This window comes from Urocitellus parryii, chromosome 13 (genome assembly GCF_045843805.1).
Source record: "Urocitellus parryii isolate mUroPar1 chromosome 13, mUroPar1.hap1, whole genome shotgun sequence".
In the NCBI taxonomy this organism is placed as follows: domain Eukaryota; kingdom Metazoa; phylum Chordata; class Mammalia; order Rodentia; family Sciuridae; genus Urocitellus; species Urocitellus parryii.
Genome location: NC_135543.1, coordinates 40,150,636 through 40,175,366, shown reverse-complemented (window position 1 = coordinate 40,175,366; position 24,731 = coordinate 40,150,636). Strand labels below are relative to the sequence as shown.

Here is a 24,731-nt window from a genome sequence, read left to right as displayed (position 1 = left end):
AGAAAATTTTGAATTCACAAAAAAGATTATAATTCCCATTGATAAGCCTAAATTTCAGTTTATAGCAATTGATAAAACATTTTATATTCATGTTATATGAGTATTATACTATAAAATCTATAACATATAGCTATTAAAGATGAAACATCATATCTAATAGGTAATTTTCTCAGAGATAAGTTGTTGAATAAAGAATGATATGATCTAAATTCATGGATAGGGAACAGGTTAAAAATACTGAAGCAGGCCAGAAACTCCCACCTAGAAGACTCTTGCCATAATTAAACAGAAACCCCCATTATATTTGTAACATATAAATTCCTCTTCTTCAGAAAGCTTTCTATCAGCAAAAATTTCTGCATGCAGAAGGGCACTGTGGTTGGTAGTTTCCTCTTTTTCATAAATGCCAGGTGTACAGAAAAAAAGCAAACAAACTTGTGAAACCTCTGTGTACTCCCCCCACTCCTACCCCAGCCCCCGTCACTGGGTATAAAGTTCAAAGAATTTCTATACTCATTGTTCAGAGGAAGAATTCTTAGGCCAGAGCCACCTCTGAATCCTGCTGTCAATAAACATGCTTCTTGAAAATTCCTCAGGTGTCCAGCCCCTTCTATTCTATCTACTTCAAAATACTGTGTTCATACCATGAAATATCAGAGTGAGAAATATAATAATTTCAGAGATATGTTAATACATGCTTAATAAAGAAACATGGTAAAGTTCCTTAAACACAATTGCATCTTCATAAAATGCCTTTGAAATAATATCAATAAATGGGTAACACATTTATTGATTCTTCCAAGAACTGAGTGTTGGGGGACCTGGGTAAATTACTTTTTATTACACACTTTTACTTTTGGACTTCTGAATGGGCTTCTTACTCCAAACTTAAATTAAAAAGGAAAGACATGTTAATTATAAGTTAATTATCTATTGACATCTAAAACAAATAAGATACTACACTTGACATGAGGTCTTGCACTCAGGGAATAAAAAATATTAGTCATTATTGCAACTGTTGGTTTACTATCAGTTGTGAATGTGAGAATATAATTGGATTCTGCAATAAGAAGCAGCAAATGGACACTATCATATGTTGAATACAGAGTGCTATGTGGGCTTAATGGGGCATGACTGGAAGTAATAGAGAGATCATTGACTTTGGAACAATATTAACCAGGTTTGTATTCCAAGCTGGATAATTACAGTATATTCAATGTTTGGGAATTGATTTACTTCCATCAGCCTCAGGTTATTATTGTTGTTGTTGATGTTATTATAAATTGAGGAAAATAATGCTTAGTCCCAAAGGGGATATGAAAACTAGATATAACATACATAAAGTACCTACTATTATTCCTCATGATATACAATGTGCCTGGTTCATAGCAACTACTTTCAACATTCTTGAAATACTAAGAGTAGTTACTAGATGTAATAACTAAGATAAAATTGTTAAATAAAAGTTGGACTATATTATGTTAAAAATAATAAAAATAAATACTATTGGGCAGAAAATTTTTATATTCTTCATATATAAAATTAAAGTAAACTGAACTAGAGACAGAATAGGAAAGTACGACATCTAATTACTGTCCATTCTGGTGACTACTGCAGTATAATACAATAAGACATTCACAAGAAGTGAAACTGATGTTTACCACTCACTTGGAATCAGAAATATTTCAGGATCTAGGCTATAATTTCCAAATAAATTTGGACAAAAACTTTAATAGCTGTGATCAGTACTCCTTGGGAAAAAAAGACATACTGAATATATTTACCTATACTCAGTGATAGGGTTCTTTCAAAATGCATTTTTTGAGAAAGTTTACTAGAGATTATTTTTAATTGGTCAAAATTTTTAATTCTTAATGCTATTTAAATTTTGTTTTCCTAAGCAAGACAAAACCATCGAGATTTTTAAATAATAATAATATTTATGATACAGTTTCTTCAAATGGGCCTTGAGTACTGGCCTTGAATGAGGGAAACCTAAAGAGTTTCCTTCTGACCAAGAAGCAGATTGGGAGCACTTTCAAAGTTCTGAGTTTGGGTCTCTTACTTCAGGTGGAATAAACTATCCACTCTAGATCTCAGAATACTTCTTTGACTTATTTCCAGGAAGAAGAAAAAAAAAAGATGTGTGTGGTAGGGAGGAAAGGGAGATGCAAGGAAAATATTTGCAATTACATCAATTTTGAATCAAATGCCCGTACTACAGAAGTCTCCAGCCTTGGAAACTGCACTAGATGCATAACAACACTTTTTATTAAAAAAGAAAATCATACACCACAACCCTTCAGTCCACCCTTAAGTTCAGCCACAGCTGTGGTGGATAGAGCTCACTTACACTAATTCACATCTGGAAACCCAAAGATTCAGCTCTTCAGACTCAGAATTTCCTCCAAAGCCAGAAAGTTCCTTTGACAAATGGCAGGCACAGCCCAGCCCAGAGTGCAGGGGAATGGTCTAAGGATGGGGGTTAATGGGTAAATGCCTAGGGTGACCATCTTTGAACAGGTAATTCTGGGGTACAGTCTAAAAATTGTCTTGGATGATTGAACGCCCAAGAATTCAGACGTGATTGGCTTTCATCCTTCCTTGTCTTGTTTGCCCATTTCATTCTGGCTTCCAGGGATTCTCTTTCTAAATATCTATCTATATTGTTTTGGACTTGGTTTTCTGGAGAGTCCAAGTACAGGATGGACCAGTAAGGCAGAAAAAAATAATTGACAACATTTTCTTATTTCGTCTTATTTTACTCTTAATATAAAGCTCAATTTTTTAAAAGTAGCTGGTGTTTACTATTCAAACTGAAAAAGGGAGAAGTTTGAATATATTTGACTGTTCACATCTGGATAGAATTTTCCATAGTATATCATCCCTGAAAACTCTTAAAAAGAAAACAACTGCAAATAGGTCTATGTAACCAAGATGCCACTATATTATTGCACTATATTATTTCCTTCATACAGTGAATGACCTACTCTTTTTTGTTCTTGTCTAGAAATATAAAACCAGTATCCTTTTCAAACAGAGCCCATCCTTTCTTAAAATCTGAGCCCTAGAATATAGCAGTTCTACCAAATGTGCAATATATAGAACAAAAAATAAGTTTATTCCGTGCTGTCTGAAATGCTTCTGTACTTAAACTTCAAAACTGCCCCTAAAGGAGCAGATGTAACCATATATATATATATATATATATATATATATATATATATATATATATATAATGAGAAATGTGATTATAACTTATGTAAGGATTAAAAGAATTAGGAATATATCCTAGAAAAGAGATATGGCAGCATTTTCCAAAACTTGTATGAGTTCTCAATAGCATTAGAAGTAGAATCAGGATGAAAGACATAGATTGTAAGAAGAATAATTTGTGCATAATAGGAGTAATAATTTCTGAGAATCAGAACTCTCCAAATATAGAATAATTTGCCAATGGAGATATAGAGATCCTAATAGTTAATATTCAAGCATATGCTCTGAGACTAGTAACTGGCAATAAAATTACAGAATAGGCAGGCTTCAAATAGGAGAGCCAGACTAAATAGGTTTAAGTTCTCTTTGAGCTGGTAGAGTCCATGATCTGAAACTACTTAGTTGATTAAACCATAAGCTGATAAAAATATGTGAAGCTTCCGCATTGTTAATAAATTGTTGTTACTGTACCTTTACAACACAGAGAACACCTTCATTAGTTGCTTTGTCTGTGCTAATTTTGAAGTAACCGTTTTCATTTCCTTTTAAAATGGTAAAATTAGCCCTCCAATTTTCAGTATTAATTGAATCTTTATCTTCTATAGGTATTCGTAAGATTTCCACATTATATGTATTTTCATCTACTGTTGCTTCATACTGAAAGAAACAGAATTCATTAAAAATTTGATTTATAAAGAAAATTTTTACAAAGAAAGTAAAATGCTTCTTCCTCTTCAAAAATAATTATTCTTAGCTGGGCACCAGGCATGGTGGCACACACCTGTAATTCCAGCAGCTCGGGCAGCTGAGGCACAAGAATCCCAAGTTCAAAGCCAGCCTCAGCAACTTAGCAAGGCCCTAAGCAACTTCGTGAGACCCTGTCTCAAAAACTAAAAGGGGCTCAGATATGGCTCAGTAGTTAAGCATATCTAGAACCACAACCAAAAAAAAAAAACCATTTATTCTTATAGGTTATTTTAAGACCATGAATCATAAGTAGAACTCTTTCATTCAATGTTATCTTTTAAATAAAAGAACTTCCCTACAAGAGAAGTCTAGAATGTCATTGGCCTTTAATAAGAGGTAGATCATATAAATACTAGTATTAATAAATGAAAGTGTTATATAATGTACATAAATTTTAATGTTATTCATGAATTACATGTGTTTCAAAGTATGACAAATATTTTATTAATTAAGATTAATAAAAAAGAGATAAAACAGACAGATTTTTATATTATATACTTACAGCATTTTGTCTGAAAGTAGGTGCATTGTCATTTGAATCTTTTACTGTTATAATACAAGTTGATGTACTGGACAATCCAAAAAATTGACCATCCATGTCTTGGACTTTCATTATCAATGTGTACTTGTCTACAACCTGAAAACAAAGCCAGTGCTTAATCTTAGATACTTTTGTTTAATTTCATAAAGGAAGCCTCAATTGTACCCTTTTCTATTTTCATGCTTTAATTTGATTTCTGTATTTCCATATATTCTATGAATCCGGTAGAGAAAGGTAAAACTGAAAACGTAAGCAGAGGTTAAATAACAAAGACATACTAACAACTTAGGTTTATGTTTTAACAGATAATAGGGGAAAGTTTTATGGGAAGCAGAGAAAATGCAATGTAGAAACATTTGAGTTTTAGAAAGAAGAGTCTTAAAGAAGTTTGAGCATAATTTGGAGTAAGCTAAATGAGCTCACTCACAAACTACAATAACCTAAGGCTGGTGGTCCAACCCCAAGGCAGTAGCAATAGGGACAGAGAGAAAGGGTAACAGGAAAGCACTTGGGAATTACAGTGGAGTAGGACTTGATAGTAGATTCCATATACAACTTAAGAAGAAAAGAGAGAACTGGTTAAGTATGATGCATAAGTGTCTACTTGGACAGGTGGACAGGAATATGACTAGCCAATGCTGGAGATGCAGAAAGAGAGACAGTTCTCTGAAGGTGTGAACTATAGAGTGAAGGGATAAAAATAAGTGTTTTATTTTATAAATACTGAATTTTGCGTGCCTAAGGTAAATTGAATGAAAGAAATATAGAAGTACCTGGGTATATGTCTCCATACTTAATGGAGAGATCATGGGCAGAAATACCAACTTGGGCATTATCATTATGTAGAGAGTGGTTGAAATTGTGGTGGGAATCAGATTATCCAGGAGACATTACAGGATGAGAAGAGCTGAGGACATGAGGAACAATAGCATTTGAAGCATAGAGAAAATAAGAAGTCAATGCAAAGCACGTTAAGAAGGAAAGATCAGTGAAACGAGGGGAACCGGAAATCCAAGGGAAGACAGTTTTCATAAGCGCCAACTAGAAGCAGAGACATAGCTGTTGGATTGAGCAATTAAGAAGCCACTGTAGACTTCTGCACATGGTGTGGTGATGTGAAATTAATTCATTAGATTGTGAAACATCCATCATTGTAGCCTCTTATTATTTTACTCATTTTTAACCTTCTGTTGGTTTCTTTGCTGGGTCCTGTGCCCTCTCTCATCCCTCAGTCTTCATTTTGCCCAGTTTCCATTCACCTAAATTCAGTTTCTTTCTCTCCCTTATTCATTTCTTTAGTTCCTGTGTGGTTCTCTACAATACACTCCAACTGTTCCACACAAAATTCCATTAGATTATTTTTTTTTTTACACGAAGCAAACACACCTGGATTTCCCCTAAACTGGAACAAATATATTTTATAATCTTAAAATAGTTAATATTTCTAAACATCATTTATTTCCATTTGAATTAAATGGGAAAATCTTGTCCTGCTTGGTTGTCATGTTAACTGTACATGTACCAAAGATACAAAAACATTCATATTATCCCTTTTAGTCTTTCTTATTTGTTATTATCATTATGTGCTTTACCACATAAATGCTCCAATCCTGAAAAAGTTAAAATGATGGTAACTACAACTTTTAGATTACTTTTAATTCCTTTTTGTAGATTCTCTTATGTCTTTGGTGTCAATTACATTGATTTCTTTTTCATAACCTCCTTAGCATGTCAACCCTACTATTTATTTTATTCTCATAATAGGGATCATTGAAGTGTTCCAATAAAGCTATTTTATAGATATGAAATTGATTCTTTTGCCTCAGTTAATGAGATATAATTCTGATTTAAATGTAGCCTGACAGAGTGGACAGAGAAACAATAAAAACAAAAGATTGGAAGTTTCTGTGAAATATTTGGAATTGGTCAAGTCAATCTTTCTGACCGTGACATTTCTCCTCTATAGGTTAGACATAGCACCTATCTAGTCAAACAAGGAAATTACAAAAACCACATAAATCTATGCATAAATAATTTGAGCAGAAATTACTATATGAATGACAATATACTATTAATATCATCAAAATAGTGTTACAGAATTTTAATGATTCAACACCTTTATCTGAACTGATCCTTTTCTGATAAAAAAGTATGTACATCTATAATAACTAAAGAGGGATCAAGTTATGATCTATATTCATGAAATAAGCAAAACTTATTGTCCTACCTGAGAACTGGAGCCTTTATTGAACAGGGACCAAGACACCACAGACAAGGAAATAGAATGTAAAGGACAGAAAAAATGCAAGGAATCCTTATTGTCTTAAAACTGTAATAAATTAATAAATTCTTAATCCATAGGATAACAAATTACAGCAAAGGAGCAAAAGGCACTCAACTCACAGTAAAATGGCATTCTGCAAACTGTGGCAATTACCTCTCTGTCCAAGTAGTGAGAAACTGTGGTGATCACACCTGTGCTGGGATGCACAGAAAAGAGACCAGGTGATTTCGGATTCTGCTCCAAAATGCTGTACTTCAGACGTGTGTGCATCGTGTCTGGTTCATCTCTGTCTGTGGCACATACCACTCCCACTGTTGTACCTGTGCATTTAAGAGAATTTTTAAGCCCAGCGAAGTGGTGCACACCTGTAATCCCAGTGGCTCAGGAGGTTGAGGCAGGAGGATTGCTAATTCAAAACCAGCATCAGCAACTGAGTGAGGCACTAAACAACTCAGTGAGACCCTGTCTCTAAATAAAATACAAAACAGGGCTGGGGATGTGATTCAGTGGTTGAGTGCCCCTGAGTTCAATCCCCAGTACCAAAAAAAAAAAAAAAAAAGAACTTTTAATTTCCACAATTGCAAAACATGTTTAGAAGTATCTACACTTTTCAAACTTTAAGAGTGATGGTGAACTCCTCATTCAAAATGTATTTCTTACCAGAGGTAATGCTCTTTACATAGAATTAATAAAGATGACTTTATATGAATAATAAAACATTTTAATGCTGAGAATCAGCTTGTATTTTGCTTACAATTTAAAATGCTTGATAATGCATTACTAAAAAATGGCAATAAAAATTATTTCAATATATACTCTTATACTTTGCAATAACAAACCTAGCTGGAAGAATAAACCATGTCTCCTAAATAATTCAGATTTTTGCAAATTAAACTCTTGATTAAGTGCTAAACTAAGGCCTATTTAGAATAAGATCATATAGTCAAGTTGACCTTTAATAGTCCAATTGCCCAGTATTTCCTTTTTATGGTTTGTTTGTTGTTGTTTTCTAAGCTCTGATTAATTTTCTTTCAACTTCTTAGTATGAAAGCCTTAAATGGCATAAATCTCCTGATGTGATTACTTCAAGAACCAGGTGTTGATGGTGGCATCAAAGTATTCACCCTAGGTTCTCTACTGCTACTGAAAAAAAAAGCAGAATCCTCAACATAAAAATTCTGGAACTGTTTTCTCTGTTTTTGAGAAAGGAAAAATGAAACAGAGTCATAGAACTGTGAAGCTAAAAAACAGTGTTGGTCATCCAATGTAATTAACTCTTTTTACAAGTGAGAGAACTCAAAGTAACTTCCCTGAGTTCTCATGAATTCATGAGTTAGAGAACCGGCATGAAAAATTCTGTTTTCTAAACTCCAAACCAATGATCCTTGTGTTTTTTTAATTGTACATGTGGATAATAAAGAGGTTTACATTGATGACAACAAATTATCAAAGTAAAATATAAAGAAGAAAAATAAATGAAATAATGCTGCAAAAATCTAAGTGACCCTGAGAAACCTTAGTAGATGAGTTAGCAAAGTCACCCTTCATGATGGGGTGCACATTCTTTCAACTTTATTACAGGATACCTATTCTTCATTTTACAAGTCTCAGAAGACATCATGAATGCTAAATTTAGGGGCCAAGTAAACTGAAATACTTTGATTTTCCACATGTGAGAGTGTTTAGGATAGGGGATGCATTATGTAACTTTTTCTAATGTTATTCCAGTATTCATTCTAAATTGGAAGTATTGAAGTAGTAGGTTTGGAAGAAGAGACACTACAAAAAAAAAAAGATGTTTAAAAAATTGTGTTCTCAGTGGATGTCATTTAACACCTCTCTATATGAAACCTCATTTAAAAATCTTCACTACTTTTTAGTTTTATTGTTCATTTCCCCCTGGAGGTGACAATAGTAATAAACCCACATAATAAGAAAATGAAATAAAATACATAAGTCAAATATGATACAAAGCTTGAATAACTTTTGGCTGCCATTATAGTCCATTAGTGTCACATTGACAATGCTAAAAAGATTACTGAAACACCTGGTAAAATACATGTTAACTAGAATGTGAATAAAAGTTTTCTAATAAGTAGGTACTAATCTAGTGTTACCTCACAATGACCTGGCCATGAGTATTTAAAAAAAAAGTCAATGTCTCCAAAATGCACACAAACATATTTAATATAGAAACAGCCTTACCAAGTCTACTACTTTCTGGAACTTCAAAATTATAAATTGTTTCTGTGAAAATAGGGTGGTTGTCATTTTCATCCTCCACTTTGATGGGCAGTGGAAGAGGTAAATCCGCCGAGTACCCATCTGCAGTTGATGCGTAGGCAATCAACTATAAAACAGGAAAAGTAGCTTTAAAAGTCAATAACGATTAGAGCAAAAGGATAGGATGTTCTATCAGCTATTTTCACTGGAAATCTTTTCAATAACAATTTCAAAGATTTTTATTTGATGCTGTTTTGATCAATGCACCAAATGGAGAAACATTTTATAGCAAAGAAATTTTAGTATTTGGTAGAAATGGCTTTACTTCAAATAAAACCTAGGTCAGAATATAGCAAAATCGGGAATTCTGCATGCTGTTCTGAGGCATTATTTGGGCTATAATAACTTGGATTATAGACCTTATTTTCTCTATAATCATAAAGTCACATTGGAAGAATAAATAATGTCACTGCAATGGGAAAAATCCCCACTATGTGATTTACATAAAGTAATAATTCCCAATCTTTCCATTTTAAGCCCTTTTTTTTTTTTACCTCATAGATCACATATTTGTTAGAGTTTTTATAACAAAATAAACTTACTAATTTCTCCATTGCTAATTAACCAAAGGCAAAATATGGTCAAATAAAATGTATTTCTATTCAGTCTGTATAGAAATACACTCTATTTATAGAAATATACTGTATTCACTGAGTTGAATATTTTCTAAGAAAAAGTAAAGTATATTATATGGGGGATGTCTCCCACGTTTGCTGGCCCAGAAGCTCTTTCCTCCTATAAAAACAGAATCTCTGTTTCCAATAGGGAATCCTACCTCGTATATATAGAGATATATACTGTGTGATGATTATCACAGTCAAATTAATGAACCCCCAATTCATCATACATAGTATTTACCATATTACAATGAAAATTGTCTCACTTATTTGTCTTTGATTACAAGCTCTTCTCTATCAGAATGCTTGTTTACTAGCCTTTGTTTGAGCTTGGTTTTATTCCTTTCACTTTTATTTCTTCATCTAGTTTTCAGACACGATTACAAAGTCATAAATGTGGAAAGAAAACAAAAAAGTAAAACAGTAGAAAAGTAGGATATATTTCAACTCTAGACAAGTACTGGAGAGAAGAAAAGGTACCAGTGACCAGAGAAAGTATCTCATAAGGAAAACCAAATTCCTCCAAAGGTACTGGAATTTACATTCAAATATAATTAAATTTCTTTGCTGCATTTCAGGGTTTCCTAACAAAAGTTAAGATGAAGGATTGACCAAGCATTCCAAATTATGGCACACTCTATGTTCCTTTGATTTTAAGATACCCTCTAAGATAGAGTGCAAGAAGATAGGAAAGAGTAGGTGGAGTACTAAAGGAAGAACAATTTAATGAAAATATAAAGTCATATTTCTCAATAAAATTCCTACATCAAAAACATCATATTCCTCACGATCCACAGGCCGGGTGCAATACAAATTTCCAGTGTCTCTTTCTATGAAAAACAAATTTAAAGGTTCTTGGTCAACTCCACGCCCACTTATTGAGTAGAAGACGGTATAATTCTGTGCTGCATCAGATTGAACCTACAAGGGAAAAATATATATGTGAGAAATTAAAATTAAAATGCTATCTTTAAAAAATTCAGCTGATGCATTCATATATATTTTTGTTTTAAAGAATTCAATAGAAAAGAAAAATAATACCCATTGTTCGAAAGATTGATGCAAACAGGATCTCCCATACTGGTGAGGGAATTGAAATGTACACTAGAGAGAGGAACTCACAAAATTACAAGAATGAGCTAGCTGTAAGAGAAAACAGGGAAGATTCTTCCTGACAGAGAAAACAGGAAGTACAATGGAATCAGGCTAGGGTGGTCCCTGGGGTGTTCAAAGTTCTGCAAAAAAAGCCACTATTGTTGGAGCAGAAGAGCCAGGAGGAGAGTAGGAGATTAGCCAGTAATGAGATGAGAGGGGCCACATCAGGCAGGTGATTCCAAGGAAGCCAGATTTTCCTTGTAGAAAATGAAGATAGAAAGTCATTGATGACTATCAAAAAGAGTAACATTGATAATTTTTAAATGATTTTTTTAAAAAAATTAGACACTTAAAAACTTAAGTATTTTTAAAAATAAATATTGTATATACAACATGATGAGTTGCCCTTATAGATATATATCGTGTGATGATTACCACAGTCAAATTAAGGAATCCAACAATCATCCCACATCAGATTCCCAGAGCTCGTTCATCTTACAACTGACAGATTATACCCTTTGGACAACATCTCCCCCTTTTCTCCACCTCCCATATCCCGGCAACCACACTTTTGTTTCTTTGAGTTTAACTCTTTTAGATCCCACAAGTGAGATCATACAGTATGTATCTTTCTCTGTCTGGATTTATTTCACTTAGCATAAAGTCCTCCAGCTTCTGTGTTGTTGCCAACCGTCAGGATTTCCTTTTTATGGAAGAATAATACTCCGATAGGTGTGTGTGTGTGCGTGTCTTGCATGCATCATGATGGTCTTCACACATTCATTCGTCAGTGGATGATCACGTAGTTTCCACAGCTTGAACATTGTGAAGAGGGCTACAATGAACATGGGGAGTACAGATGTCTCTTTGACCTGCTGATTTCATTTTCTTTGGGTAATACCCAAAGAAATATCCAGAAGTGGAGTTGCTGGATTATATAGTAGTTCTAGTTTTAATTTTTTAAAAAACTTCGATACTGGTTTCCATAATGACTAATCAGTTTATAATTTCATCAGTGGTATACAAGTGTTCCCTTTTCTTGACATCCTTACCAGCACTTTTTTCTCTCTCTCTCTTTTATATTTTTAATAATAGCCATCCTCACAGGTGTGAGGTGAAATCTCACTGTGATTATATTATGTGATAATTAGTGATGGTGAGCACCTTTTCATGTACCTGTTGATCATTTGTGTTTTCTTTGGAGAAATATCCATTAAGGTCCTTTGCCCATTTTTTAATCTGATTATTTGGCTTTTTGCTATTACATTATGTGAGTTCCTGGTTATTTTGGATATTAATCCCTTACAGATAGCTTACATTTTTTTCTCTCATTCCATAGATTGCCTTTTAAAGGACTGTTTTTCTTTTTTGCATTTCAAAAGGGCAATACTTGTTCCTTTGTCTGAAGTAAGGGAAGAAGCAGGGAGACCATTTTGAAAGTTACTACAAAAATTCAAGGGAGAGAAGATTGTTTATTAAATTAACAGTAGCAAGAGGAGTGGTGAAAAATGGTTAGATTCTGGATACAATTGAAAGGTCCGGTCAACAGATTTGCCAATGGGTTGGATATGTGGAGTTAAGGTATAAGTCAAACATGATACCATATCAGAGGGTGATAGAATTCCCTACTATCTCTTCTGCTTATCTTCCTTAGTATTAGAATTTATAGCTGAACACAAAGATACCCAGAGGAAAGGTATTCCTCAGTCTCCTTTAAAATTAGGTAAGATCACATGGAAACTTCAGGTCCACAGGATGTAGATAAAAAATAATATAAATGGTAATTATAAAATAGATTTTTAAAAAAAGTGAAAATAAAAAATAGCTGTGTAAAATCCAGGCTGTGCTCTAGAAAAAGAAGATGAAGTATGTCCTTACTTTCTAAGATGATGTAAATGAGTTTTCAGGTGTGTTCAAGATAAAAAATAAAAAAGCCAGTCAGGCATAGTGGTGCAGTGGTGTAATCCCAGCAACATAGGAGGCTGAGGCAGAGGATCGCAAGTTCAAAGTCAGCCTCCCCAATTTAATGAGGTCCTAAGCAACTTAGCAAGACCCTGTGTCAAAATAAAAAGGGCTGCGGATGTGGCTCAGTGGTTAAGCGCTACTGGATTCAATCCCTGGTACCAAAAAAAAAAAAAAAAAATCCTAGGTCCCTGGTGTTGCCTTACTTTAGAGCCTTATTACTAGGTTACTCTTTTGTGGAATAGTAAGCCTCTGTCTTGCTTACACCACTATTATTTTGGATTTCAGTAAAATGTAACCATGCCAGTGTCCTGCAATAATCAAAAATTTAAAACTTAGCTAGGAGAAGAAGAGGTGGACTTAATACATTGGGACTCAACATCTATTTCATATTCCTTCTACTGTGTCCTCTGATAGTGTAGATGCTGGAAAGAGTCAGACAAAACCCCCCCAAAAAATGTTAAAATTTCTAGCATCTCAGTAGCCAGAGTTCTAGATTGAAATAGGGACTGTCAGATGTGCTTGTGCAAGATTTGGACACTTTTAATTGAGGCAGATTTTTTATTTTTGCTGCTTCCACTGTTTTTGCTATTTAGCTGCAATTTTCTTTCTTTCTTTTTTTCCCTGTACCAACAGAAGTTCTAGTATTTATTCACTAACTTGGTAGAGGTGGAGAGAGAGGCTATGATCAATCTGTAATGTTGGTTAGAATGGCGCAGAGTTACTCTGGAGCTACATGAGGAGGAGCAGCCTTCTGGCTGTGCTGTTTCTCTGACCATAGCAGTGGCACTCTGGTTCAGAATCAGTGTCTTCTCTATCACAAGGAAAGCAAAATGACCCCTGGTGGTAGGTTCTGTGATGTGGCTAGTTTGGGATTTATTCCCGAAAGCTCAAACTAAATTTTGTTTCTTCAGCCCTCCTAACAATTCTTTAAAGTATTGGACCTACTGTAATAAATCCCAATCTGTTGTCTACTTAGAGAGACGTGTGCTCTTTCCAACTAAAACCTTAGGATGAAACACACAGGAATGACCAGGAATTACTAAATGAAATGGGAAATGTTTTTGGAAGAAAAACCAAAACTGTATATGTATATGTATATGTATATGCAAGTTTAAATTTTAAAATGTGTATTAAACTTCTAAGTGGAAATGTTAAGTTAGGCAGTTTGAGCTGGAAATATGAAGGCTCCAGTCTCCTGTGTGTGAGCCATGTACATAAAGCCATGAGAAGAGATGAGACTGATAAAAGAGTACACATAAATAAACAAGAAGCAAGTTCATGGCTGAGCCCTGGTGCTCTCTAAAGTTTAGAGACTGACTGAGGAAGGAGGATAAGAATGAGCCTCAGGGAAAAAAAAAAAAAAAAAAAAAAGCCAATGAAGAAATTGGAAAACTGTTTGAATGGTTTGCTAGAATCCAAGTAAGGAAAAGGTTTCCGAGAGGGAAGGGTCAGGTATGTCCAATGTATATATTTCAAGGAATTAAGGACAGAGAGGTTTAGTAATGCAGTGACTAAAACTATCTATGATCAGGATAACTTCAATAATCAGGAGTCATTTCTCAACATGCCTCATCACTGTTTAAGGTAAGATATTCATGAGGAAGAAGCAAGGGTCAAGTGCTGGGTAGAACAAAAACTGAGTGGGGGAGTGGGGATGTGGCTCAAGTGGTAGCATGCTCACCTAGCATGCATGAGGCACTAGCAGCACCACATAAAAATAAAGATTGTGTCCACCTAAAACACTAAAAAATAAATATTTTTTAGAAAAAAATAAAAACAGAATATTGAAAAGTTAAATAAGTGGCACACAGACCACAGCAGTCTTAAAAAGCAATCGCAGTAAAGAAATTTAAGGGGCAAAGAAACAAGCAGGAGGCCATAGACTTACTTCAGCAATTGCTTTCATAACCATGCTCCATATAGAGCATGTTTAAACCTGATCCTGTTACTATACTGCTTAAATTGTCTCCCTGTTTTTAAGATGCAGTGGAACTTCCTAGGAAAATGCACAGGGCTTTTAGCGCTTTGATACATACCTGCTGTTTCTGCCCCTTCCCTCTGCTCCACCCTTATCATGCCTGGGAAGTTTAAGCTCCAGCACTCCTTTAAGGAGTCAGGCTTGCTCTCATTCCTCTCATCTCTGTATTTCCCTCTTCTTCCACAACTATTGACCTGCACAGGTCTCAATTCAAACAACTCTTCCCTTGAGCTCTTTCTTGTTTTTAATACCCGATCTCAGGACTTGGGATCATCAATATTTTAATAACTTTTTGACTTTATTTGTTTTTATTATACTTCATAAACATATTTAATCAATTTATTTATGTGTTTGTTTTAGATATATGTGATAGTAGAAATGTATCTTGACATGTTATACATACACAGAGTATAACTTATTCTAATTCAGATCCTTTTCTTGTGGTTGTACACGATGTGGAGTTACACTGGTAGTATATTCATTTATGAACATAGAAAATTTATGTCTGATTCATTCTACCGTCTTTACTATGACATTCTAAACCTGAGCAAAAAAGACTCTCATAAATAAAATATAGACCTACTTGTTGAAGAAACAGAGGGAAGGGGCCCAGGGAATTCTCTTGCATTGAACAAGGAATAGGTGCCCATCTCCTCTTGGCTCTCCTGAGAACAGTTTCTTTAGTGTGTCTTTTCTTCAACACCTGAATTTAAAGAAAGAATACATAAACAAAAGCATCACAGTCTGCTTTGTTGTAAAATGGTGGGAAGCTTATAAACATAAAGTCTCTCTAGAGGTTCACATAGGAATTTCCATGCTCAAGTTAAAACCAGTTAATAAATCCTTGCTCATGATAAGTACAAGAATGTATACAGATATTAAAGATTTCATGACTAGAGAATTTCCTTTGCATACCTTCCCAGCACTGACCATACTTTTGGTTAGGGAAAATCACTATACTCTTAGTTCTACTCTGGCCTAAATAGAGAATGCATCCTCTCTATAACCATCAGTAGGAAGTGAGGGTGTGAAATTCAGCAATAGGGCACTTTCCTAGTATGCTCAAGGCCCTGGATTGGATCCCAGCGTGGCAAACAAAAACAAACAAAGAAAAAACAAAAACACACTCTCACTCTACACAGCACTTATCTGTTCTTTCTGTTAAAGCCTCACAATCTCATGTGAACCACAAAAATTATATGTGTGTCCTTCGATGCCTTAACACTCTATCTACACTTTCCTATATGGTAGCCACTGGCCATCATTAGCCATGGGCTTATTTATATTAACTATAATTAAATAACATGAAAAGTTCTATCCATCAGCTGCACTAGTCACATGGCTCAGTAGCCATTTTTACAGGGCTACCATACCAGACAGTGCAGATCAGAGAATATTTCTGTCATGACAGAAAAGTTCTATTGAACATTTTAGTGATACTCGTTTCATTTCAGGATGTATAGCAAGGGAGACATTAGATTTGATGAAAATAAATAATTATATTAAACATTGAGTCAAGTGCTAAGCAGTCATTTTAATTAACTTTATCATTTGTGCAGTTAACATAGAATAGGAGTAACACGATCTAAGCTTTCAGCATTTTGTGAGTACCTTCACATCTCCCATTCATCATGATTTTTTTTTATTGTTTGCACTAATAAAAAAAAATCCTCAATGCTATAATAGTACAACTGCCAAATTGATGATGGGCATAAAAGTCATTAACCAAAATTTAGAGATGGAAGAAAACTTCACAGAGGGGGTATCCCTTAGATTTTAACAGAGTAAAACCAAAGCCAGTGTGTAGTGCTGTGGAGAGAAAGAGAAAACAGGAGAGAGGGTAACTGGAAGAGGAAAGGAAGGAGAGGAAAATATACTATTTATCCTTTGGTCCTCTTGGCAATTTTTAATGAGTGTGTTTTACTGAAAAAAACATCATGCCTGGAAATATTTGATGTACCTTTTTCTGGTGTTCCAGGAGCACATAAATCTCTTTCTGGGTCTGTGTCTTCCTGTCAGAAAGTCCTATGGTGAATGATCTTTTCTCACTAGACAACACAATGGCCCTGGCTGTGTACACGGAACCGTCATCCAGAACTCTGAAATCAGGATCATTTGACTGGATGGAGTCTGCAGATCTGAGACATTCCTTCAAATCAACTGCAGATTAAAAAAAAAAAAAATTATAAGGTAGAAACACGTGTGAAAAGAAAAAGTATACTAAAATCATTTCTAGAATATTCCAGAACACCAAGAAGTGAAATTATATAAACCACTTTATATTTAATAAATATATGAACTAGTCCTCTTACATTATTAGAAAATGTTATTCTAATTAAAAAATAATTCTCAATTGCATATTTCTATCAAATAAGGTGTCTTAAACCTTAATACGCTTCTCATAGGCTTATGCAGTGACCTTCCAATTAAAGAGGAGTAGGCATTTAAATCATGACAAAGTTGAGCTACACACCCCCACATACACCTGAATAAACACACAGAAAAGTTTCCCTTAACAATACACTGTAAGTCTTTTAAGTTGTCTTCACTCAGAAATTTTACACATGAGCACAAAGAACAATGGAGCTAGGCAAACAGTCAAGAAAGAAGAATCAAACTTTGCATTCTGGCCATTGGCTCTCTTCTGTGTACTTTCCCCCCTTGAGTCCAAGGTTGTATGTATGGGGTCTGACTTTCTGGTATCCCACTAAAAACTCTACATGGTGTCTTCCCTCCCTAGATATTTTGATCTTTAGTAAGAGATAATGAAAATATATCCCATTGTTTATCTACATACTTTTGCAGAATCCAAACAGATAAATTAATAATTGAGTATTAATTAAATTAATCCTCCCAAAGGATCCATATACTGTATACATGTATAGTACTTTCACTTCAATCTGAATCTGTTACTGGTGGAGATGTTTAGCCAAAATAAGTGAATATTTCTCTTATTCTCACATTTTTAGCCAAATGATAAGTTCTGATGTATTCCCCTAAATACCCCAGACCTCTCTATATTCATTCATTTTCTTCCTCCCCATAGGAATAAAGTTGTCACTTGTTTATGAAAGTTATCTGAGGGTCTTTAACTAGTAATGAATTATTTTGTTGAAAAGTAAGATTTGATATCTCTGGGAGACACTATACCTTTAAAAAAAAAAACAGTCAGAATGCTTCCTTCCAATATTCTCTGCATCTGCATCTACTAGGACAGCCCCTCTGAGCAGAGCATTTCCCCTATTGAGAAAGTCTGAGGTTCCCAGCTCCTCAGTGCTCAATGTGCACATGGCGGCATGTGTTAGTTTTGAATGGAATGACTCACATTTTTATGTTGCTCAATGTAGCAAAAGCACTGATTAAGACACTGCTCTGATTCTCTCAGCTCCTCATATATATTTTTCTAATGCTTAGAAATCTGGAATACTGAAAGAACTATGCTTTATGTATAATTCTTTGTGGAATTTTTAAATTATTAAAACACAAATGACTACAAAAACATGGATGAGAACACTTATGCTAGAACCTAAAGAGTCATAAAAAGCAAAGAAAATGTTTAAAATAATTTTGAATTTTGTATACTTACAGTTAGATTCAGGCCAATTCCAGAAAGGCAAAGATAGTATATTGTATCCTTTCAAGCCTGAATAAACTAAATTTATATTTTTAAAAGATTGTTTTGCAGGGTTCAGGGTGTAGATCAGTGGTAGAGCACTTGCCTAGCATGAGTGAAGCCCTGAGTTCAAACACAGTATCACATTTAAAAAAAAATTTAAAAACATAAAGAGATTGTTTTGCAATTTCTCACCTCTGCCAATCAGTTTGTCTGCCTCTAGCTTAGAGGGTACATTAAATATCACCCTTTTGCAGGCTTCACCAGCAAAAGTGAAGACCTAGAATAAACAAAGAACACATTAGTACAGTACAGAGTAAAGAACAAAACTACCTGAGAATCTCAATAAATGTACAACAAGCAATTGACAAAAATCTAAGGGAACTTGCTCAATGTGATAAAGGGCATCTATGAAAAATTTGCAACTAATTCCAACTTAATGAAGAAACTTTCTTCTTTCCTCTTACATCAAGAAAAAGATAATAATGTTCACTGTCACTACTTCTATTCAACATTGTACTGGTAATTAAACAAGCCAGGGTAATTACACAAGAAAATAAAATTAAACCCAAATTGAGAAGGAAGAAGTAAAATTATCTCTATTCACAGATAACATAATCTTGTTTATAGAATTTCCTAAGGAATCCATTGAATAACTATTCCCCCACCAAAAAAAAAAAAAAAAAGTTAATGAATTCAGCAAGGCTGAACTGGATACAAATGAACATACAAAAATTGATTACATCCCTGTACACGAGCAATGAAAAATATGAAAACAAAACTAATCAAAGTAGAATGACTTCAGTGGATAAGGTCTGCAGAGCTGAGGCACTCCTTCAAATCAACTACAAATAAAAATTATAATATCACTTGCAATCCACATGCAATATAATCAGAATAAAATATTTTGGGATAAATTTTGTCAAACAAGTACAGAATTCTATATGAAAACAATAAAAATTTAGTGAAAAAAACTTAAAAAGACCTAAATAATTGGAGATGCATCTATATTCATGGATTGAAAGACATATTCCCCAAACTCATGTACAGATTTAATAAACCCCTATCAACATTGCAGCTATCTTTTTCTTTTTTTTTTAAGAAGCTGAAAATTGATCCTTATTGAAATGCAAGGGAGTCCAAATAAACTTGACAAAGAACAAAGTTGGAAGACTTACATTTTCCATTTTCAAAACTAACTATAAGGTTAAATAGATGCCAGAGTTTGAAATGGCAATAAGATAATTATGTGAATAAGTGGAATAGACCTGAAATTCTGGAAATAACTTCACTTGTTGTTAGCTTCCAGAAAGTTCAAGAGAAAGAAATCTGTTTAACACATAGTGCTGAGAAAATCAGATATCCTCATTCAATGAAAGTGAATAGGAACCCCCAAATTATACCACACACAAAAATTAATTCAAAATGGATTGCGGACCCAGATGGAAGAACTAAAACTATTTAAAGGGAAACTTGAGAGTAAATCTCCATGTTCCTGAGTCAAGCAACAATTTATTGGATATAACACCAAAAACACAAAGTGATCAAGAAATTAATAAACAACACAATCAAAATTTAAAATGTTTGCTTTTCAAATGATATAAGCAAAGTGAAAATATAACTCAGCGAATGAGAGAAAATATTTTCAAATTATATAACAATAAGTGACCTATATAAATAATATATGAAGATACCTTATATCTCAATAACAAAATGACACAAAATAGGCAAAGAATTTGCATAAATATTATGTAAAGAAGATATATAAATGGACCTTACATAGATTAAAAGAAGCCCAGCCTCATTAGGCATTAGGAAAATACAAATTTAAACCATAATGAGATACCTGCTATGATGGCTCAAATAAACAAGAGAAAAAACAATCAGTTGTTGATGAGGTTGTAGAAAAAATGAGAACTTCCTGCATTGATAGTGGAAATGTAAAGTGGTGCAAATACCTGGGACACAGATCAGTAGCTCCTCAAAGAGTTAGGCATAAACTCGGGCTATGATTCTGTAATCCTACTTTGTCTAAAAGAAATGAAAACCTATGTCTCCATAAAAGCATGGACATGACTATTCACAGCAGCATTATTCACAATGACCAAGAAGTATTAAAAAAAACCTCTCACGTATATCTACTGATGAATGGATAGCAAAATGGTAAATATTGGTAAAGTGGAATATTATTCAGCTATAAAAAGAAACAAATGCATGCTACTACATAGACAAATAATTATGCCCAGTAAAAATAAGTGAACAAAAGGTTCCTGTTGTATAATTTCATTTACATGAACTATCCCCACCAAAGCAACTGACTAGATAGAGACGGATTACTAATTGCCTAGGACTGGGAGTAGAAATGGAAAGGGATTGTAATGGGCATGAGCCTTCTTTTTAAGGCAATGGAAATGTTATAGTAATGGTTGTTCATTCTGTGGACTTGTTAAAATTTATATTCAGTACTGAAAGGGAAACAAAATAAATGTATGTGGTATCTGAAATGTAAAGGGGATTCTCTTGACTGAGCAAAAAGATAACAAAATTTTAATTTTTTTTATTTCTCTTGTGGACACTTGCCTTCTACAAAATGGAAATAGGACCTTTCAAATTCTTAGCACTTGGAAGATAAATGGCAAAATTTACTTCTTTATATTCAAAGTACTTAGCTCATTCTAATAAATTTCCTTATAACCAATCTCATTTTAAGATGGGAATTCTGGTTAAAAGGAAAGTATGATTAATTGCAGGTGCCATATATGGAAGACAACTGCTGTGGGGATGACAACAGAACCAAAAAATGTGCATGGGTGTACATTCATTTAGTCATTCAGAGGTGCTTCTGGATCTATCTGCATCTCAATATGAACATCAACAATTTTGTTTTACAAAGGTAACTAATAATGCATCAGTTTAAATATATACTAAAATTTGACTTTCTTAAGATTGTGGCTGTAAAATGAACTCCTCTTTTACTTACTTTACTTGCCTAATTTTTTTTTTTGCAAGCATGTAAGTCAGTATAAATTGTTGTGTTCCCTTGTATTTTAAAAAGTATGGGTATGTCAAAAAAGTCTCATAAAGGAGTCACACACCATTCTCATTGATCAATGTTATAAAACCTGAAAAGATGGAATGCACACTTGTCAACACCAGGTGTAGGTAAAGTTCATATATATCCTAAGAGGGAAAAGTACAATAGTGTATGGAGGAAGGGTTCATATGCCAAATGTTACCACTTTGGTTTCTTTGGAAGAAAAGTCCTCTTAGCCAAATGATAGACTATATCCAAAAATATATCATTTATACCATATAAATGGGAATGATACCATTCTCAAGGTAGATTTGATATGGAGAACACTATTAAACACATATTTTAAAGAGTCCTACTATTTGTAACATTGAGAAGACAACTTATCTAATGAAAACTAGTTTTCACCATCCCTAATAATTTTTCTTACATTAAAAGAGAAAACACTCTGGGGTTGTGGTTCTGTGGTAGAGGGCTTGCCTAGACCCTGGGTTTGATCCTCAGCACCACATAAAAATAAATAAATAAAATGAAGTTATTGTGTCCAACTATAATTAAAAACTAAATTGAAAAAAAAAAAAAAAAAACCTATGGCCAGACACAATGGGTAAGCCTATAATCCCAGCGGCTCAGGAGGCTGAGGCAGGAGGACTGCAAATTCAAAGCCAGCCTTAGCTATGGCAAGTCAACTCAGTGAGACTCTATCTCTGAATAAAATACAAAGTAGGAGGACTGGCCTAGTGCCCCTGAATTCAATCCCCCCTACAGCCCCCCCGCAAAGAGAGAATAAACACTCAGAAAAACACTTAAAAACTTTAAATAGTGAGATTGCTGATTCCTATTTTTGTTCTCTCCTCAGGTTGTGTGTGTGTTTAATAGAAACTCTCTGTCAGCAGTTTTAGTCTGGTTGAGGAAAGAACAGAGGGAAAGAGAAACAGGAAAAGTGCAAATTGGGAAAATTCCTCTACCTTCTGGCAGAGCTCCGTGAGAAGGTTAACATGTTAGAAATCTCCGATTTGTGTTAAGACTTCCTTTGAAAAGCTTTCTCCTTAGAACAAGCAATTGTTTTTAAAGAGACTCATTAGTTTCTAGAATATGAACAGTTTTTCTAAAATGATATGCTATTAATGATATACTCAAAGTTGGAAGAACATATAGAAAAGAGAGGATCAATCGAGGTCTTAATTTACCCATCAGGACCCAAAGAATTTGTAAATTGAGGGTTGCAGATGAAAGAAATTACCATTCTGTGTAAACTCTCCAGGTCTCCAAATATACTTACTTAATTTTAGTAAGTACACTACTAAAATTCCTTTTTAAAATAATCCTGAAGGAGTATGTCATAGATCAGAGCTGAAGCTTTCTCTGTTTCATTTCTACCCACTTTGGCACTGGTACTGCCTACCCCCATTGTGACTCTGGGTCAGGACAGCTAGGTGTCTTCTGCACCCTCCCCTGGAGCAAATACTGGGAATCTGGAAACATAGTACCTGCAGTTTCTTCTCCCAGTTCCCTAATCCCTTCTCAGAGAAAACACAAAACACCAAATTCAAGGTTTTTCATAGAAATGCGGGAAATGTCTTCAGAATATCACAGAATACATTTTGCCAGCAGTTCCCATGTGTAAGGAGTCAGTTCTTGAACTCATTTTGTGGGAACAGTTGCAGAGCTGGTCATGCCTTTGTTTGTACAAATTCTCGCCTGCAGATATATCTTAGATCACAACTACTAATCCAGTATTCATAGCTCTCCCATTTAAAGAGAGAATAAAGTTTGGACCCACTCGTCCTACTTGAGGGTGAGGGAATCCCAAGACCGGCTTGGCCACAGTGAACCCACTTGGTAGACACAGTCCTTTCACCCTCTGGACCTCATGTCCATGTTTGGACAAGAGGAAGTCTGCAGCTCTTTCTCCTAGGTCTCAAGTGTCACTCTGGTTAGGTGTGAAGTTTCACAGATAACTGCTGTCAGATTTCCCAATTTTTATCAAGTCTCCTTGGGTTCTGGGAGAACTTCCTGTCCAAGCGAATCTTGTCTTCAACCAAAAGGCAAAGGAAACCCTTAGTGGGTCTCTGCAGGGCCAAAGGGCTTCCCAGAGCCGGACTAAGGACCACCCATCCCGCTGCTTCCTATCTCATCCCAACCGACCTTGATTTCATTTTTAAGCTTCACCCCAGTCCTAGCCACAGCGCCATCCTGCTACCACCCTGTCCCCAAGAGTAACCCTTGCCCAACCTTCCCACACCCTCGCTCTCCAGAGAGACACCGCTGCGGGCTGGGTGACAAGGGGGTGGACAGTTTGGGCGAACTCCTGAGTAGCCTTTAGGAGACGCACAGCCAGGAAACCCGTTTCTGGGAGAAAAACCCCCTCAGGGTACTCAGGGGCACAGGTCCGACAACTCCATTCACAAACGTCCCCATTGGAGGTCAACAGAAAACTTGGAGCAGAGCAAGGAGTGGCAGTTTGTTGAGCCCCATCTCAGGTCTGTCATTGCTCCTTCCAGGATCCTAACTGACCAACAATCATCCTTTGTCCCTCTCCACCCAAAGGCGCGCCCTGTTACCTTTACCATCCCACCCTAGGAGTCAGAAGAGTACAGCGAGTCCCAGTTCCCTGCCTACCCACGACAGCTCTCACCCAAGTGCGGAGAAGTTGGAAAGCAACGCAGGATTCACACAATTAGGCTAAAAAAAAAATCTGAGTATACAGCTGCCCCTCAACGATCCGTTTTCTTTCTCCACCCCAAGACTGAACTTGGGGCCTGTATCTTGCCCGGCAGAACTGAGCCAAACCGTGGATGTTACCTTTCGTTCCATATCGTCCCCTTCCACCCCATCACACCCACCCGCAGCGACCATCATGGATTGACCTCCTTCGCCAACCCGGCTCCGTAATTAAGATAGGGACGGGGACCGATGGCTCACCAACAGGGTCAGCAGCAGCTGCATGCAGAGGGCTTCATACAGTGGCCCCCGGAGACCGGCGGCGGCCATTCCTGCCTGCGCGGGACAGGGGCAGGAGAATGCGGGCGCAGGGCGGCGAAGCCGAGAGCAAAGGCGCGGGAGGAGCTTTGCTGGCTGTTGCTTGTCTTGTAGTCGCTTTGGCCTCTCTCAGGCTTGTCTGCCCGGGAGCGTGTTCTCTCCTGAAACCGGATTGGACCCAGGAGACGCAGAGCAGCCCCTCCTAGTTATTTCTCAAGTTTTATCACCGCGGGAGCCGCTGGGGAGCTGCCCGAGCCTGCCATCTCTCTCCCTGTGGCTGTCCGGGCGGGCGCTCGCTCTCGGGAAAGCGGTCCCAGGCCCACCCTCTACCCGCTCTCCCACACCCCTAGTCTGCCCAGCGGGGAAGCCGCCCAGATCG

The 24,731-nt window shown here is 35.7% G+C and overlaps 1 protein-coding gene across 2 annotated transcripts in view; it reads right to left on the bottom strand.

Annotated features, from left to right (window-relative positions):
* Positions 1-24,364, bottom strand: part of Dsc3 (desmocollin 3) — a 42,030-nt gene extending 17,666 nt beyond the window's left edge. For both annotated transcript variants that reach the window (XM_077792290.1, XM_077792291.1), the window contains exons 1-9: positions 24,296-24,364; positions 18,535-18,619; positions 16,687-16,886; positions 15,310-15,429; positions 10,454-10,609; positions 8,994-9,138; positions 6,942-7,108; positions 4,466-4,600; positions 3,688-3,873 (exon numbers count right to left, since the gene is read on the bottom strand). In XM_077792290.1, coding sequence (XP_077648416.1) covers positions 3,688-3,873; positions 4,466-4,600; positions 6,942-7,108; positions 8,994-9,138; positions 10,454-10,609; positions 15,310-15,429; positions 16,687-16,886; positions 18,535-18,619; positions 24,296-24,364 — 1,263 coding nt within the window. The remainder of the gene's footprint in view (positions 1-3,687; positions 3,874-4,465; positions 4,601-6,941; positions 7,109-8,993; positions 9,139-10,453; positions 10,610-15,309; positions 15,430-16,686; positions 16,887-18,534; positions 18,620-24,295) is intronic.
* Between the last annotated feature and the right edge of the window lie 367 nt (positions 24,365-24,731).